The 14,419-nt window shown below is 46.4% G+C and overlaps 2 protein-coding genes across 7 annotated transcripts; one reads left to right on the top strand and one right to left on the bottom strand.

Annotated features, from left to right (window-relative positions):
• Window positions 1-3,701: 3,701 nt before the first annotated feature.
• On the top strand, window positions 3,702-9,819 carry LOC101761641 (protein STICHEL-like 4). Its single transcript, XM_004969783.3, has 6 exons — window positions 3,702-5,776; window positions 6,174-6,393; window positions 6,537-6,998; window positions 7,625-8,279; window positions 8,550-8,610; window positions 9,471-9,819. The coding sequence occupies exons 1-6, from the start codon at window positions 4,040-4,042 to the stop codon at window positions 9,561-9,563; spliced, it is 3,228 nt and encodes a 1,075-aa protein (XP_004969840.2). The 5' UTR covers window positions 3,702-4,039; the 3' UTR covers window positions 9,564-9,819.
• A 263-nt stretch (window positions 9,820-10,082) lies between these two features.
• On the bottom strand, window positions 10,083-14,181 carry LOC101762592 (protein Mpv17). Of its 6 annotated transcripts, none has more exons than XR_002677901.1 (7): window positions 13,770-14,181; window positions 12,293-12,448; window positions 12,069-12,201; window positions 11,941-11,980; window positions 11,677-11,781; window positions 11,430-11,526; window positions 10,083-10,572 (listed from the first exon to the last, which is right to left on the bottom strand). XR_002677901.1 is itself a non-coding variant. In XM_004969786.2 (6 exons), exons 1-5 carry the CDS (start codon window positions 14,070-14,072, stop codon window positions 11,694-11,696), a joined length of 720 nt encoding a protein of 239 aa, XP_004969843.1. In that variant the 5' UTR covers window positions 14,073-14,181; the 3' UTR covers window positions 10,083-11,526; window positions 11,677-11,693. The 6 variants fall into 6 exon arrangements, 2 of the variants coding, with proteins under 2 accessions (XP_004969843.1, XP_004969842.1); XR_002677900.1 differs by having other exon boundaries at window positions 10,083-10,566; XR_215278.3 differs by having other exon boundaries at window positions 11,430-11,474; window positions 13,770-14,180.
• Window positions 14,182-14,419: the final 238 nt, after the last annotated feature.

The following is a 14,419-nucleotide window of genomic DNA, read 5'->3' as shown; positions in this document are numbered from 1 at the left end:
CGAATTAGACTCCATCTGTGCAATAGTTTTATAATTAGCTCATATTTAGTCCTCCTAATTAGCATCCGAACATCCGATGTGACTCTACTAAAGTTTAGCACCTCGTATCCAAACGCCCCCCTTAGCTCTTTACACTGTTGCTGCTTTACTGTTTGTGTTTACAGAGAACTGCCTTCTCCTTGATCATGGAAGATGGAACTGTCTTCTCGCTTTCAGCGCCTCCTTGGCAGGCGCAGCGCCGGCAAGAAACCGAATCGACCGCCGCCCGTCTCCGTCAGCTGACGCTGCAGCAGAATCTGGAGTGATGATTTGAGCACCGCCCGGTCTGCCCCTGGGCCGAGCCGTAGTGTGCGCTTCGTCGCCGAGGGACGTGCGCGCGCGCGGGACAAGCATTCCTTGTGCGAATGATCCAGCCGAGTAGCCGTTCCCGATGATGGCCAGACCGGCCAAGCACGAGCAACAGCGGCGCGTCGTCCTGCCATTCAGGTCCCATCCCTCGTTGGCTATCCTAGTACCCTACTCCCTAGTTATCCACCGTGGCAATTTGCCAACACCCAAAATCATTGGCGAGCCACACCCAGCACGGGCTCAGCGTGATTACTCGCTCTCCCTGGCCCTATTCCACAACAGTACCAGATGTCCAGATGTGCACAGCTCGCCTCACGCGGCCGCCGACAGCCCGCCTGATGCACGTAAAAATGGTCCGCTTTTAGGTGATTTGAATTTTGTCATTTTTTTTGTGAATTAAAGTAGAACGGGTTTGAACCTCTAATTTGCAATAGAACATATCATAAGACGTACTATGAATTAAAACTAAGAAAGTACGATTTTTGCATGAATTTTGACTGTTGAGTGAGGCGTTTTTCATCGGAGAGGGCACTGTGGCCCGGAAACCCACGGCGCTGGCCGCTGGTAGCAGCACCAACAAAGCCGGGAGGCGAGTAGGCGACGGCGTACGCCACCCACGGCCGGTACGCGCACTTCTTTTACAGGCGAGACGGCTGCTTCGTGGTTTGTGCATGCGAACCGCGCAGCGCCTCACGTGCATCTGACACGTCGGCAGCCCAGGTGGTAGGCGGGAGCTAAGGCCTCCTCCAACGGCGGCACGTCAGCTAGCTCATAGCTAGGATTCCTGCAGACGTGGAAGAGAGAAAGAGGAAAAACTATGAGCTAGCGTGGGCTCAAGAGACAGGCTCAATCGCGCACCGCAAGAAGTATCGGGTCCGCCACGTGAGCACCTCCATCTCTTTCTTCTACCTCCGCTTCGCATAGATGCCGGTGCGAAAGGGATGAGCCGGCGGTTGCGCGCGCCATGGGGAGACGAGGCCGGACGAGTCGGACGACGCCGGTGCTCCGACAACGGCGACGTGGTCCGCCGTCGTCACCACCAGCTCTCGCCCAGGATGCGCTGGCGCCGGTGTCGGCTTCTCTGCCGCATCTTCCAAGGCCTTGCTACCTCGACCGCGCAGGATGGCCAGCAGAGGACGGCAGTCGGCGGCGCAGAAGAACAGCTGCAGGGCGTGCGACGCGCGGGCGGGCGGAGGGGCAGCGTTACTGCAGGCAGGGCGCGATGGCGAGGCAGCAACCCACGGGCCGGTGCAGGCAGGGCAGCCGCACTGCTGGGCGGCGACGTTGCTGCCGTGAATAGTGAGAAGATGGGATCGTGGCCTTACATACTATTATTTAATTTAAATAATTTAATTACAAAATTAATTGCATAAATAAAGATTAATTCACGAGATGAATCTATTAAGTCTAATTAGTTCAGATTTAACCATGTGATGTTACAATAAATATTGCTAATCATGAATTAATTAGCCTTAATAGATTTGTCTTGCGAATTAGCCATGGTTAAGGGCCTGTTTGGATACCATGTGTTAAAATTTAACAAGTGTTAAAGTTTTAACACTCTCAAATAGAGTGCTAAAGTTTAACACATTGGGGTGTTTGGATGATGCGTTAAACTTTAACACCTTTGGTGGGAAATGACTCTATTGCCCCCTCATTTATGGCCGGCGGAGAGAGAGGGAGGAGAGAGAAGGGGTAACTTGGGAAAAAGTGGAGAGGGGGACCACTTTTAACACCTTTAGCAAGTTTTAACACCCCCTCCTGTGTTTATGAAAAATGGGTGTTAAACTTTGGGTTTGTTTGGATACCCTGTGTTAAAATTTAACAAGTGTTAAAGTTTTAGCACTCTCAAATAGATTGCTAAAGTTCAACACATTAGGGTGTTTGGATGATGTGTTAAACTTTAACACCTTTGGTGGGAAATGACTCCATTGCCCTCTCATTTATGGCCGGCGGAGAGAGAGGGAGGAGAGAGAAGGGGTAACCTGGGAAAAAGTAGAGAGGGGGACTACTTTTAACACCTTTAGCAAGTTTTAACACCCCCTCCATGTGTTTATGAAAAATGGGGTGTTAAACTTTAACACCCAACTTTTAACACAAGTGTTTGGATAGGAAAGTGTTAAAAAGTGTTAAAAGTGGGGTGTTAACTTTAACACCCCCTTCCCAAACAGAGCCTAATCATAGATTAATTAGGCTTAATAGATTTGTCTCGCGAATTAGCCATGGTTAATGCAATTAGTTTTATAATTAGTTCTAGATATCAAACATCCGACGTGACCTGAATTAAAAATTAGTCCACGATAGAGGGGGTGTTTGGATACCCCTGCTAAACTTTAGCATCTGTCATATCAGATGTTTAGATACTAATTAGGAATACTAAACATAAGCTAATTACAAAACTAATTGCACAGATGGAGTCTAATTCGCGAGACGAATCTATTAAGCCTAATTAGTCTATGATTTGACAATGTGGTGCTACAGTAACCATTTGCAAACGATGGATTAATCATCCTTAATAGATTCGTTTAATCAGCCTTGATAGATTTGTCTCGCGAATTAGACTGCATCTGTGCAATTAGTTTTGTAATTAGCTTATGTTTAGTCCTTCTAATTAGCATTCGAACATCCGACGTGACCCTGCTAAAGTTTAGCCCATAGCCTTCATATGTGCATTTAGTTTTGTAACTGGTCCTAATTAATATCAAGTATCAAATATCCGATCCGATGTAACAGGGACTCAAGTTTAATCTCTAATATTCAAATAGGGCCTTAGCACCTCACTGCTGCGGCGGTATGTAGCACCCTCTGACCAAATCATACGCTGAAGTTGCTCATGGGTGAACGTGCTCTTGTGGTGGCTTACGGTGACATGGAGATGCCACGTCATGCTATGAGCTAGCAAGCTAGCTTAACCTTGGGGAGGCCTAATCATCAAAGTGGAAAACAAGTGGTCGTGAGAGTACCGCGGGGTAATTACTCCACTGACCGCTGGACCCCCAAGCCCGCACCGCAGCAACGGCACATTCCGGCGTGTCTTATCACCGGCTGGTGTCATTATTGCCGCGGCTTCCGGGGGCGACGCGACAATTTCACACCAGCACTCCAACAGCAAGCTGCTTCTGGCGCAACAGTGGAACACTGCCAGCCGCTTGTGCCGAGCCGGGGGGTTCGCCTGCAGTGCCCGTGGCGCCAGCGGCTGGCCACGCCCGCCGCAGACGCGCGGGCCCCGAAGCCGCCGAGCAATGGGCTCGTGGCGAATCCATGCCCCCGTGGCCGCGTGCCATGCCCTTGGGCTCCGCTCGGAAGTGAGGTCCTGAACTGATCCCCCAGTCCCCCACTCTCCCAGGCTAGGCTTCTCTCCCCACCCCGACGGCCCGACCCCGCGGGCGCGAGCCCCGAAAGCACCGCCCGCTCCCACACCCGGCACGAGGCCGAGGCCGCTCGCCACCCACCTAGTCGCCCAACTGACTCGCCCCTCCCCCTACCTCCGTCGCTCTTCCCGTGAAACCCTCCAGGATCCAACGAAAAAGGCGAAATCTCCGAACCACACCGCCATAATCATACGCCAACCGGCGCTCCCTTCCTCAAATGGCCTAGCGGAGGCGTCCGTCTCTCTCCCTCTCCCTCGCGCCGCAGCGGGGTGGGTGTGTGTGGCAGTGCTAGGAAAGGATACGCGCCGTGCCGCCCCGCAATGCCGGCGCCCGACCGTGCCGCGGCGGGGGGCGGGGCCGGGGGCCACCTTCGCGGCCACGCGCACCTCGCGAGCTGCATCCACCTGCGCCACCACCACGGGCACGGGGGAGCGGGAGCCGGGGGCGGGGGCGCGTCGTCGTCGGGCCGGAGGCGGAGCCCCGCGTCCGTGGCGTCCGCGGCGCTGATGCGCGACCTCCTCGCGCTGCAGCGCTCGCGATCGCTCCGGGACCCGTCCACGCGCCGCTCCGTCGAGTCGTCCAGGGTGGCGGCAGACCCCGACGCCGACACCGACGACGACGACATCGATCTCCCCGCCAAGTCCCGCCGCAGCGCCGGCGCCGCCACCACCTCCGGGGCGCTCAAGACGCTCCTCGACCAGCTCGCCGAGAACCCCCACCCCCATCCGAAACCCGGCCGGCGCCCGCCCCGCCGCTTCAAACGCCGGGCCGGCCGCCGCGCCACCGCCGCCAGCAAGCCTCCGGACCGCGCGGCCGCTCTCTCCGTCAACTCCAGCTCCCAGGAGGCCGTCTGCGGCAACAAGTACCTGTTCCACGGCGGCGAGGACGACGACGATGACGACGGGGAGGAGCTGCGGCACCATGTGTCGCAGGACTCGCGGAACGTGTGCGGCATTCCATGGAACTGGTCGCGCCTCCACAACCGCGGCAAGTCTATCCTCGACATGGCCGGCCGCAGCCTTTCGTGTGGCCTGTCCGACACTAAGTCGGCGGCGGAGCGAAAATCTGAAGCTGCCGCGGCCTCTAGCGGCCGCGTCAATGCCTCGCGTCCCCTTTTCCCTGTTAAATCCGAGAGGCTCGCCTCCTCGACGAGCTCGGACTCCGACGCGTTGCCCTTGCTCGTCGAGGCGGCCACCTCCGGTGCTCGCAACCGCATTGGCCGCATTTCCGGGAGCTACTCTGGAGAGCTTGGGATTTTCTCTAACCAGACCAGTGAGATGGATTCCGACCTGCTGTCTGAGTCTCAGTCAGGGCACAAGTCGCAGGCCTCACAGCACGGCCGTGGGCGTCACCGGAGTCTGACGCAGAAGTTCGCACCGAAGACATTCAAGGACGTTGTTGGACAGAGCTTGGTGGTGCAGGCTCTCTCCAACGCCATCCTGAGGAGGAAGATTGGGTTGGTGTATGTGTTCTATGGGCCTCATGGTACAGGCAAGACTTCATGCGCGCGGGTCTTCGCCAAGGCGCTCAATTGCCTCTCTCCCGAGCACCCTAGGCCCTGTGACTCGTGCACGTCGTGCATCGCTCACAATCTCGGCAAGAGCAGGAACCTGATGGAGATTGGGCCTGTTGGCAACATTGACATGGATGGCATTGTGGATGTCCTCGATAATGTCATGCTTTCACCAGCACCTTCACACTACAGGGTGTTTGTATTTGATGACTGTGATACATTGCCAGCTGACACTTGGAGTGTTATCTCTAAAGTGGTGGACCGGGCTCCTCGTCGTGTTGTGTTTATCCTTGTCAGTCCAAACCTTGAACTTCCTCATATCATCCTGTCAAGATGCCAGAAGTTCTTTTTTCCAAAGTTGAGGGAGTGCGACATTGTCAATACATTACAGTGGATTTGCACCAGCGAGAGTCTAGATGTTGATAAGGATGCACTGAAGCTAATTGCGTCCCGTTCTGATGGGTCTTTGAGGGATGCTGAGATGACTCTTGATCAGCTCAGTTTGCTGGGACAGAGGATCTCCTTGTCTCTTGTCCAAGAATTGGTAAGAAATCTCACAAGCATTAGGATGTCATTACGTTTTTTAGCCACATTAGTTTGTACTTTCTATGGCTGAATATAAATATCTAGAGAATTTATGGTCAAGATCTTGATAACTTGAGAGCTGCTGAAACATGTCGCATAATTAAATAGATAGAAGTAGTGTGCAAATTCGTTTCCCCATATAATCTAGTATTCAAACATCCTATAGGTAGGTGTAAACTGCAAGTGTTATTGCCTGACTGATGTATTCTTATTTCTGTGCTGAAGCTGAACTTAAGGACGTTAAAAATTTAATATCCCTGTCACAGATCATAGCTTTGTGTTCGCATAGTGCTCTTCATCTTCAGCTCTGCTCTGTGACAACAGTAACATTTTAGTGTTCCCTGTTTGTTTTACAGGTTGGTCTGGTTTCTGATGATAAACTGGTTGATTTGCTGGATCTGGCACTATCTGCGGACACCGTAAACACAGTGAAGACACTAAGAGACATCACAGAAACCGGTGTTGAGCCTTTAGCACTGATGTCTCAACTTGCCACAATAATTACTGACATTCTTGCTGGTTCCTATGCATTTACACGAGAAAGGCCCAGGAGAAAGTTCTTCAAACGTCCTAGTTGTAAGCAATTGTTTTTAACCATTGGATAACTCACTATATATTTTGTCCTCCAGCCTCTCTGTTCTCTTGGCCAGAAAATCAATTGTTTTAAAAGAATGTATCTACGTTGGCATAATCTAGTTTTTTTTTCGTATAAATTTCAGTGTCAAAAGAAGATATGGAAAAACTACGCCAGGCCTTGAAAACACTATCTGAAGCTGAAAAGCAGTTGAGGGTCTCTAGTGACAAAACAACCTGGCTTACAGCTGCTCTGCTTCAGCTTGCTCCTGATAAACAGTACCTGTTGCCAAGTTCATCAACTAGTACAAGTTTGAACCATGGTGGGTTGGTTGGTTCCTTTCCTGATAGGGATATGGCAAAGACCTCAGCAATTGAGCATAAAGGTAACGTGGTAGGCACCTCTTATGGGGAAAGGAGAACAGTTGAACACACAGAAAATGGTCATGTGTTGTCAACCAGTTCTGTCAGAGGAAATGAGGGAACTAAACACAGAAAAGCCGAAAATGAAATGATCTGGCAAGCTGTGCTTGAGAGTATTCAGTCAGATACATTGAAAAAAATGATGGCTAAAGAGGCAAGGCTAAGCTCTGTCAGCCTAGGCACAGGTAAGGTTCTCAGTCTGACATCCATATCAATGTTCGCAATGGTTACATTGTGGCAAAAGTTCCCCGCAAGATCTTGCTCAAGAATATGTTTTCCATAGCAGATGAGCTCAAGAAAATCTCTTTCCGAAATAATTGTTAACAGTATAATCAGACGATTCGGCCAGATTTTACTTGCTTTTATCTGTGGGTATTGGTGGCTGTAGTAATTACTGGCACTTGTCTGAAGTTAGAAGCAATACTCATGGATGATTTGCATCCAGGCTCAGTGATTACAGAATTTTCTCTGAAGAAAGCATCAAGTATCTATTATTGGGTTGATGACAACCTTTTGAATGTAGGAGCATAAACGTTATAACTTTGTTGAAGTCAAAACTGTACGAGAGAAAGTAGTAATGTATCTAGCTAGCTAAGCTCGTCGGATCCTATTTGTACTGCTTTAACTTTTTACTGTTATCTCCTTGCACATATATTCTAAACTGCGATACCTTTGATACTGGTTAATTAGTATTCTCAAACTCAACTGTACAGCTTTATGTGGTCTTTTGCTTGAGTACCTGATGTAAACTATTGCTAGACTGTCATTCTAGCAGACCTTTTTCTAACATCAGCTTCTCTCCTTCCAACAGCCCCGACAGTGCAGCTATTATTTAGCTCTCGTGTCAACAAGTCCAAAGCTGAAAACTACAGAGCTCAGATTCTGCAGGCATTTGAGTCTGTTCTTCGTTCTGCTATAATACTTGAAATCCGATATGAATCAAAGGATGGTGCGAGAGCAAGTCATGCTCCGTCAATGTTTCCTTACCCTGAGAATGATTCTTCCAACACAACAATGAGGAGGTCCTTCAGTAAACATAGTCTGCTCTCTTCTGGAGGTGAGAATCTAATGAGGCGGCTTAAAAAGGATAGTGTTGTTAAGGGAGCTAGCTCTAGTAAGACTAGATGGATGCAATCTGATCCCCACATACTAACAGAGGGTGAAATAATTGAAGTTGGGCCTTCTCACATGCATTGGCATGCTCAAACAAATAATGGTGTTCTTGACGTAAATGAAAGAAGAAAGGAGAATGTATGGGAGGAAGAAGCTTCGTCATCACTGAACCAAGAGAGCATTACTAGTTGGAAAGGAAGAAGTGGGAACAAGCAGCGTCAACAGAACAGCATAGTAAAAGGAAAGGTATCCCTTGCTCATGTTATTGGGAGGGCTGAAGCTTGTTCTCAACGAGGAGGCTGGTCTAGACGAAAGGCTATTTCAATTGCTGAAAAGCTAGAGCAAGAGAACTTGTAAGTGTTGTTATCTTGTGATCAATTCAATCAAACTTTCTTATATAAGAACTCATGTGTTTTCACATCACAAATAAAATATGTATAACAAAAGTGCTACCAATATCCAACAAGCTCATAATAATTTTCCTGAAATCATAAGGGTCGTTAAACGTGTTGAGTTGTCAATGCTCCTTACCATTGTAGCACACGTTTGACTCATTTGCCTATTGAGATTATGCATTTGTACTGCTACTGCATGTTTCTCAATGGGAAAGTGTTTGCGTCCAGGAGGTTGGAGTCTAAATCAAGGAATCTACTATGTTGGAGAACTTCAAGAACTCGACGGAAGGTAAATCTTTCATATTTCTATTATGTCATAATTTGTGGCTACTCACTGAACTCAGTGCTAATGGGTCTTTGAATACACACTTTGGTTTGTATCACCTATTTTCTTCTTACCACTTGTTTGTGTATAAAAACTTGGACAAATAATTTCATATATTGAAAAAAAACTTGTCTGCATATATAGTGTATGTATATATGGCAGCAAGCTACAGTTAATCTTGGATGTCTTCGCATTGGATGGTAACTAAAAGCCTCCTTTCAGCTGCACTTGTATGGATCTGATTGTTATCCTTAATTTGGTCATTTCTTGAGTCAATGACTCTTTAAACAAATAGATCTTTTCTCAGTAGTGATGTTTTTGTGCGGAGTACCATACTACCATGCCTGTAAAAAAGAATAACAAAGTATGTCATCTTGCACCCATGCTAGTTTTCCGCAGATAAATTGAATTGACTTCTGACATTCTTGCGGAAGTTTGCATCTCATTGATATGGCTGCCGATCATAAACAAGTGTAGATTAGCATATGTTTATACTCCTTTGGGTAGTGGCAATAGTATAGATGGTATTCACCAAAATTGTGGCCAAATTATATTAGTTTTTATAGTTTTTGTGTATTTGCGGAGTTTATAGTATTTCTGTGATATTATAATCTTAATATGTTTTATAGGTATGTAAAGATATCAATTATAGGTCAAAGTTATGTTGTAGGAGCATGGCGCTATCCAAAACAGTAGTCTCTTGTTGCTGGAAGGGGTATATGTCGGACCAATTGCCAGTAGGGCACATGTGAATCCTGTTTAGCTTAGAGCAGAGTTTCATGAGATTTTTCCTTTCTCCAGCTAATCCAATTATTTCGCTGCAGCTCTCTTCAATCAAGGTCAGGAATCGAAGGTCGCGTGCTATATCAAGGCTCATCTTATGCGGAAGATGCATTTCGACCAAATCTCCGAGATAGAAGACTTTGAATCGTAGATTTTACAAGCAGTTAACTTAGCACTCATAATTTATTTAGTCTGTATGTTGTAGGCTGTTGCCGTGTCAGTCTGTAGACCCCCCCCCCCCCCCCCTTTTTTTTTCTCTGATCTATTATGTATATTTCTTGACATGTAAAGAACGATGATAGGAGTTGCATAGCAAATTCTTCTGCGAAATGCTCTGTAATTTTTTTAAAGGTCAATCAGAATAAAACTTGTATTTGGAAGCCTCTCTAACAAATGTCTTGGTCTCCGCTGATACTGAACACTGATGTAGGTCTGTATTCGCAGTTCAACTACAGGCTACAGCTCCAGACCTCCAGTTATCCGCTTTAGGAAAAGAATGCCCTAGAGGGTTCAGTTCGGACATGGTAGATAACATTACCAGCTTTGGGTTATAGGAACGGCGCAGTCGTGGATCCCCGATTCATGAAGAAAATGTAAAAGATCACCTGTATCCCTTTCCAGTAGCACCTGAGATGAGCATACAGGAGACAATGTAGATGTAATTTGTTCTCTCTTATTCATAATTAAGTACATGTTCCTTTATATAGCCTTGATACAAGAGACAATGTAGGTGGAACTTGTTCTGTCTTATTCATAATAGATGAGTACATGTTCCTTTACATAGCCTTGATCATATTTGGTATGGTCTGTAATTATTCCTAGGTTTAGGAATTTCTCACAACACTAGTAATCCAGCTCGGCGTTTTTCTTCTTCCAATCTTCCTTTAGCAGGGCCTGAGTAGCTGAGCTTGAAGGACCGGCCTTTTTCTTCTACTTAGCGGGGCCTGAACAGCTGAGCTTGAAGGATCGCGGCCGCACCACCAAATTCTGAAACGTCACAAGCTCAAGAGGGCCTTTTGTTCCTTCGATGAGATGAAGCCGAACAGGGCCGTTCATGATTTTTCTATTTAAGTAGGAATTTAAGATACAACATCCCGCAATGAATTCATAAATTCCTCTCAGCAATAACGAATACACCTACATCTTATTCAGAGATGAATGTCAATATACCATTATCATTGAAGTTGTAAGACTTCTAGTGTTACAAGAGTCACCACTAGCTACTCCCTCCGTCTCAAATTACTCTTCATTTTATATTTTCTAAGTTCATAATATTTGATATGCATTTAAATATATACTATGTCTAGATGCATATCAAAATTTATGTATCTAAAAAAGCTAAATTGAACAGTAATTTGGAATGGAGAGAGTAATCATCTGCATAATTATGAGCATTATCATTCATCACATTTGCATTTTGATGTTTTCAATTTTTTTCATGAGCATTATTGTGCAAATGATGTGGAATTACCGTTAAATGAAGTTAAGAGGGCGTTTAAGATAAATAGCAATTAAAAATATTAATAAAAGGACTAAAAATAAAAATATTACTCAAAAATAGTTGAAATAGTTAAAGAAATCAATTTTGACTCACAAAACTTGTTTGACCATTAAACAAATATGAAATTCATCATTAAACTTGGAAAGACTTGAAATTGTGTAAATCCTGTGATGTTTGTACCATCTGCGCTCACCTTCGAGTGAGACTACTGGTGGATTTAATGCGAACTGTCATATTAAACGGTTAAGTTAATGTGCCTGATGTATTCAAATGATGGTCAGGTGGTTCCGCCACAAAAGTAAAGCTAATTCAACACGTATCCTAAATAACAAATTTGATGACTTTTGAGTTTTGAAATCAGAATGGAGCCAGGTGCTCCATGCATTATTAGACAAAACCTTCCCTCTTGCATTGATCTTATGCTCATCAGCATATTGAATAAGTTTTGCAGTGACCTTATGCTGATCCACCGGAACTGTCGAAGAGAAAGAAACCTTACAGTGTACTGCTATGCCTGCTGAAATGAACCATGCTCGTACATACCCTATAAGCATCATGCCAAATTGTTCAGTGTAAATTTCCAGATAGGAAAGCGGCTGTGCATGATGAAATGCTCCATGTCAGGTGAGCACAAGAAAGATGACATCAAATGCAGGTATTATTAGACAAGTTGTCCAAAATTTAAAATACGTAAGCCCAGCCAAGAGAAGTTTATAGGTTGGAAATTGAGTTGTGTCGAGACCAACCTGATGAACCGGCGGTTTCATTTGTTCATAGTATTAGATAAATAGAAGTTCCAAAAAATGGCACAAGTGGACATGAAGGCAACACGAGCATGCAAAGGAATCATCCTGGCACACATAAAAACTAGCATAAGAACCAACTGCATTGCTTCTGCTCCAATGGAGTAAGTAGCAATTAAATAGTCATCCAGTCTATTCAACCACATCCTGATTGGTCCAAGAAGTATCTGAGACAAACATTAAAAATGAGAAGCCAAATGTGCATACCAAAAGTTGACAACTGATACAGGAGTCCAAAACCTAACCCCTGCAATATCCATTACAAAGTGAAATGTACCATAATGTCAGTTATTTCTGTTCAAGTAGTTCAAACTGCATTTAGGCAGAAGGATTACCATATAGAAATGCAGGAAGGGCATCATTCTGGTATTTAGATGGCAGCTCTGACAATTTCCCTGAACATAAGTTGTTCCAAGCAAAAACTACAGCAATAACACTAGGAACAAGCACGATCTGGTTCAATATGACCTGAAATGACAATAGTTATAAGAAAAGGTATCTTGTGAATAAAATGCTTAAATAACCCAACAAATCAGTCCAGTGGAGGATGCAAGCATACCTTAGCGGACAAATTTACAAATGTCTGCTTGGGCATGCACCGATCAAGAAACTGATACCATACATAGGTTCCTGGACCATAAAGAAGCAATCCATATGAAGCCATACGAAGTGCACGAAGCCAATCATGGTTCAGCAATATATCTGGTATCAGTTCCTGAAATGAGCACCTAAACGGACATCAGAATTCACAATGTGACGAATGCCAATGGACAATATTCTACCTAAAAATTTGCCACGGTAAGGCAGGACCACACTTGCACTGCAAGAGATACATACCAGAAAATTACACAATTTAATTTGCATCTAAAGCAATATAAATACTGGAGTAGAATTTTGGAGAGGTGGCTACGGTTCTTAAGGTAGCTCGCCAAAAATTTTAGCTAAGCAGGATTTAACTCAACTTTGAATGGTGCAAATGCTATTGAACAATGCTAGCCCATAGTAAACCTTGTTTAGTTCCTACTATTAATAGGAGGGACTTAGCTCGCTATGGCAGCCATGCTGTCGCCTAAAAAGCTAGAGTAGCTTGCTATTGCACTTTAGTTAAAAAAACATACTATATTTAAAAGATTATTTCATGTTCTAGTTTACCCCTTGTTTAGTTCACCCCCAACTCCCAATTTTAGCACTATGCAAAAAGAAGATTCCTCATCACATCAAACTTGCGGTACATGCATGGAGTACTAAATGTAGACGGAATTAAAAACTAATTGCACAGTTTTGTTGTACTTTGCGAGACGAATCTTTTGAGCCTAATTAGTCAATGTTTGGACAATAATTCACAAATACAAACGAAACGCTACAGTGCTGTAATAGTAATTTGGCACCTCCAAACTTTGGCAACTAAACAAGGCCTTAACCAAATTTCCCACGAGGTAAACTAGCTCATTCCCATTTCCGCTCATGATGGAGCACCATCGATGCATCACAAGATCATGAAATACATGAATAATCCTATAAGCATGTACTTGTGTGCTAGTAGTTTGCTGGGTAGAATCGTTGACCTGCTCTAGTAAACGCCCTGCGTCATATCTGAATGCTACAAGTCTGCACTCCTGTGATGCATCATTCATGCATGGGCCGCACCCGCACACACGCACAGGAGAGCTGGCTGTCTTGGCCTGTTGGCCGCTGTGCTGCTGTTGGAAAATTGGATCGTCTCCTTGGGCCACACCACCTAATGCCTGATGGGCTATTATCCACCAATTCGAGCTGGCCCATATCTATTCATCTTCTTCTCCAATCGGACAGAAGTCAGAACTCAGAAGACCCTCCTGACGTCCAGACACCGCCGCAAGCTTCCATTCCAACCAACAGCCTATGGATACAACCATACGAAACATGGTTTACAGAATTTTAAGTTACTTTCATGCTTTACATATTCACAACACAACGAATCACAAGCCCGTTCTTAGCTTCCAAACCGGTTAAGAAGAATTCAAGACATCAATAAGATGCAGTATAGCGGGGGTGACCTTGCTGTCGGGTTCGGCGCTGCGTCCTCTGCAGTCGATGATGCGGTCGTGGACCTGCGCGATGGTGTCTCCGGTGAAGGTGAGACATGCGGCGGTGACCGCCTGCCTGAAGAGGAGCTCGAAGGGCCAGCCGCTGCTCTGGCCGATGGACTCCGAGGAGGACGACGAGAGCGGCTCCCGCGGGGGACCGCGGCGGCGGCCCCGGGGGTCGGTGTTGCGGCGGCCGCGGCGGCGGGAGTCGGACTTGAGGCGGAGAGACGGGAGGTTCCACCACCAATCGCCGCAGCTCCCGATGGCCTTCATGTTCGCGCCGGGCCGGTGGCGCCGCGTGAGCAAGGTGCTGGGCGCTCGAAGCCTGCGTCAGAGTGGGAGGTCGGTTAGTTTTCTCCCCGTTTTGTTTGGTGGATACGGAGCTTGAAGAGGGGAGGCTCCGATAGTGCCGAGAGGCTCCGAATCCTCCGGAGGTCAGTGTCCCTTTTTTGAAAAGCCCGGAGGTCAGTGTCGCTAAGTGGGCCGGGATATCTCAACGTGGGCTCTTGTGGTGGTCGCATTCTTAATTAGGAAAACCTCCTGTTCACATCTCCCTGGGCTGCGGGCCGAGTTCGTGTTTCACTTCTCACCTTAGACTTAAAATCCATCCGTTCTGACTC

This window comes from Setaria italica, chromosome V, assembly GCF_000263155.2.
Source record: "Setaria italica strain Yugu1 chromosome V, Setaria_italica_v2.0, whole genome shotgun sequence".
Lineage (NCBI taxonomy): Eukaryota > Viridiplantae > Streptophyta > Magnoliopsida > Poales > Poaceae > Setaria > Setaria italica.
This window is presented reverse-complemented; position numbering and strand designations above follow the sequence as displayed.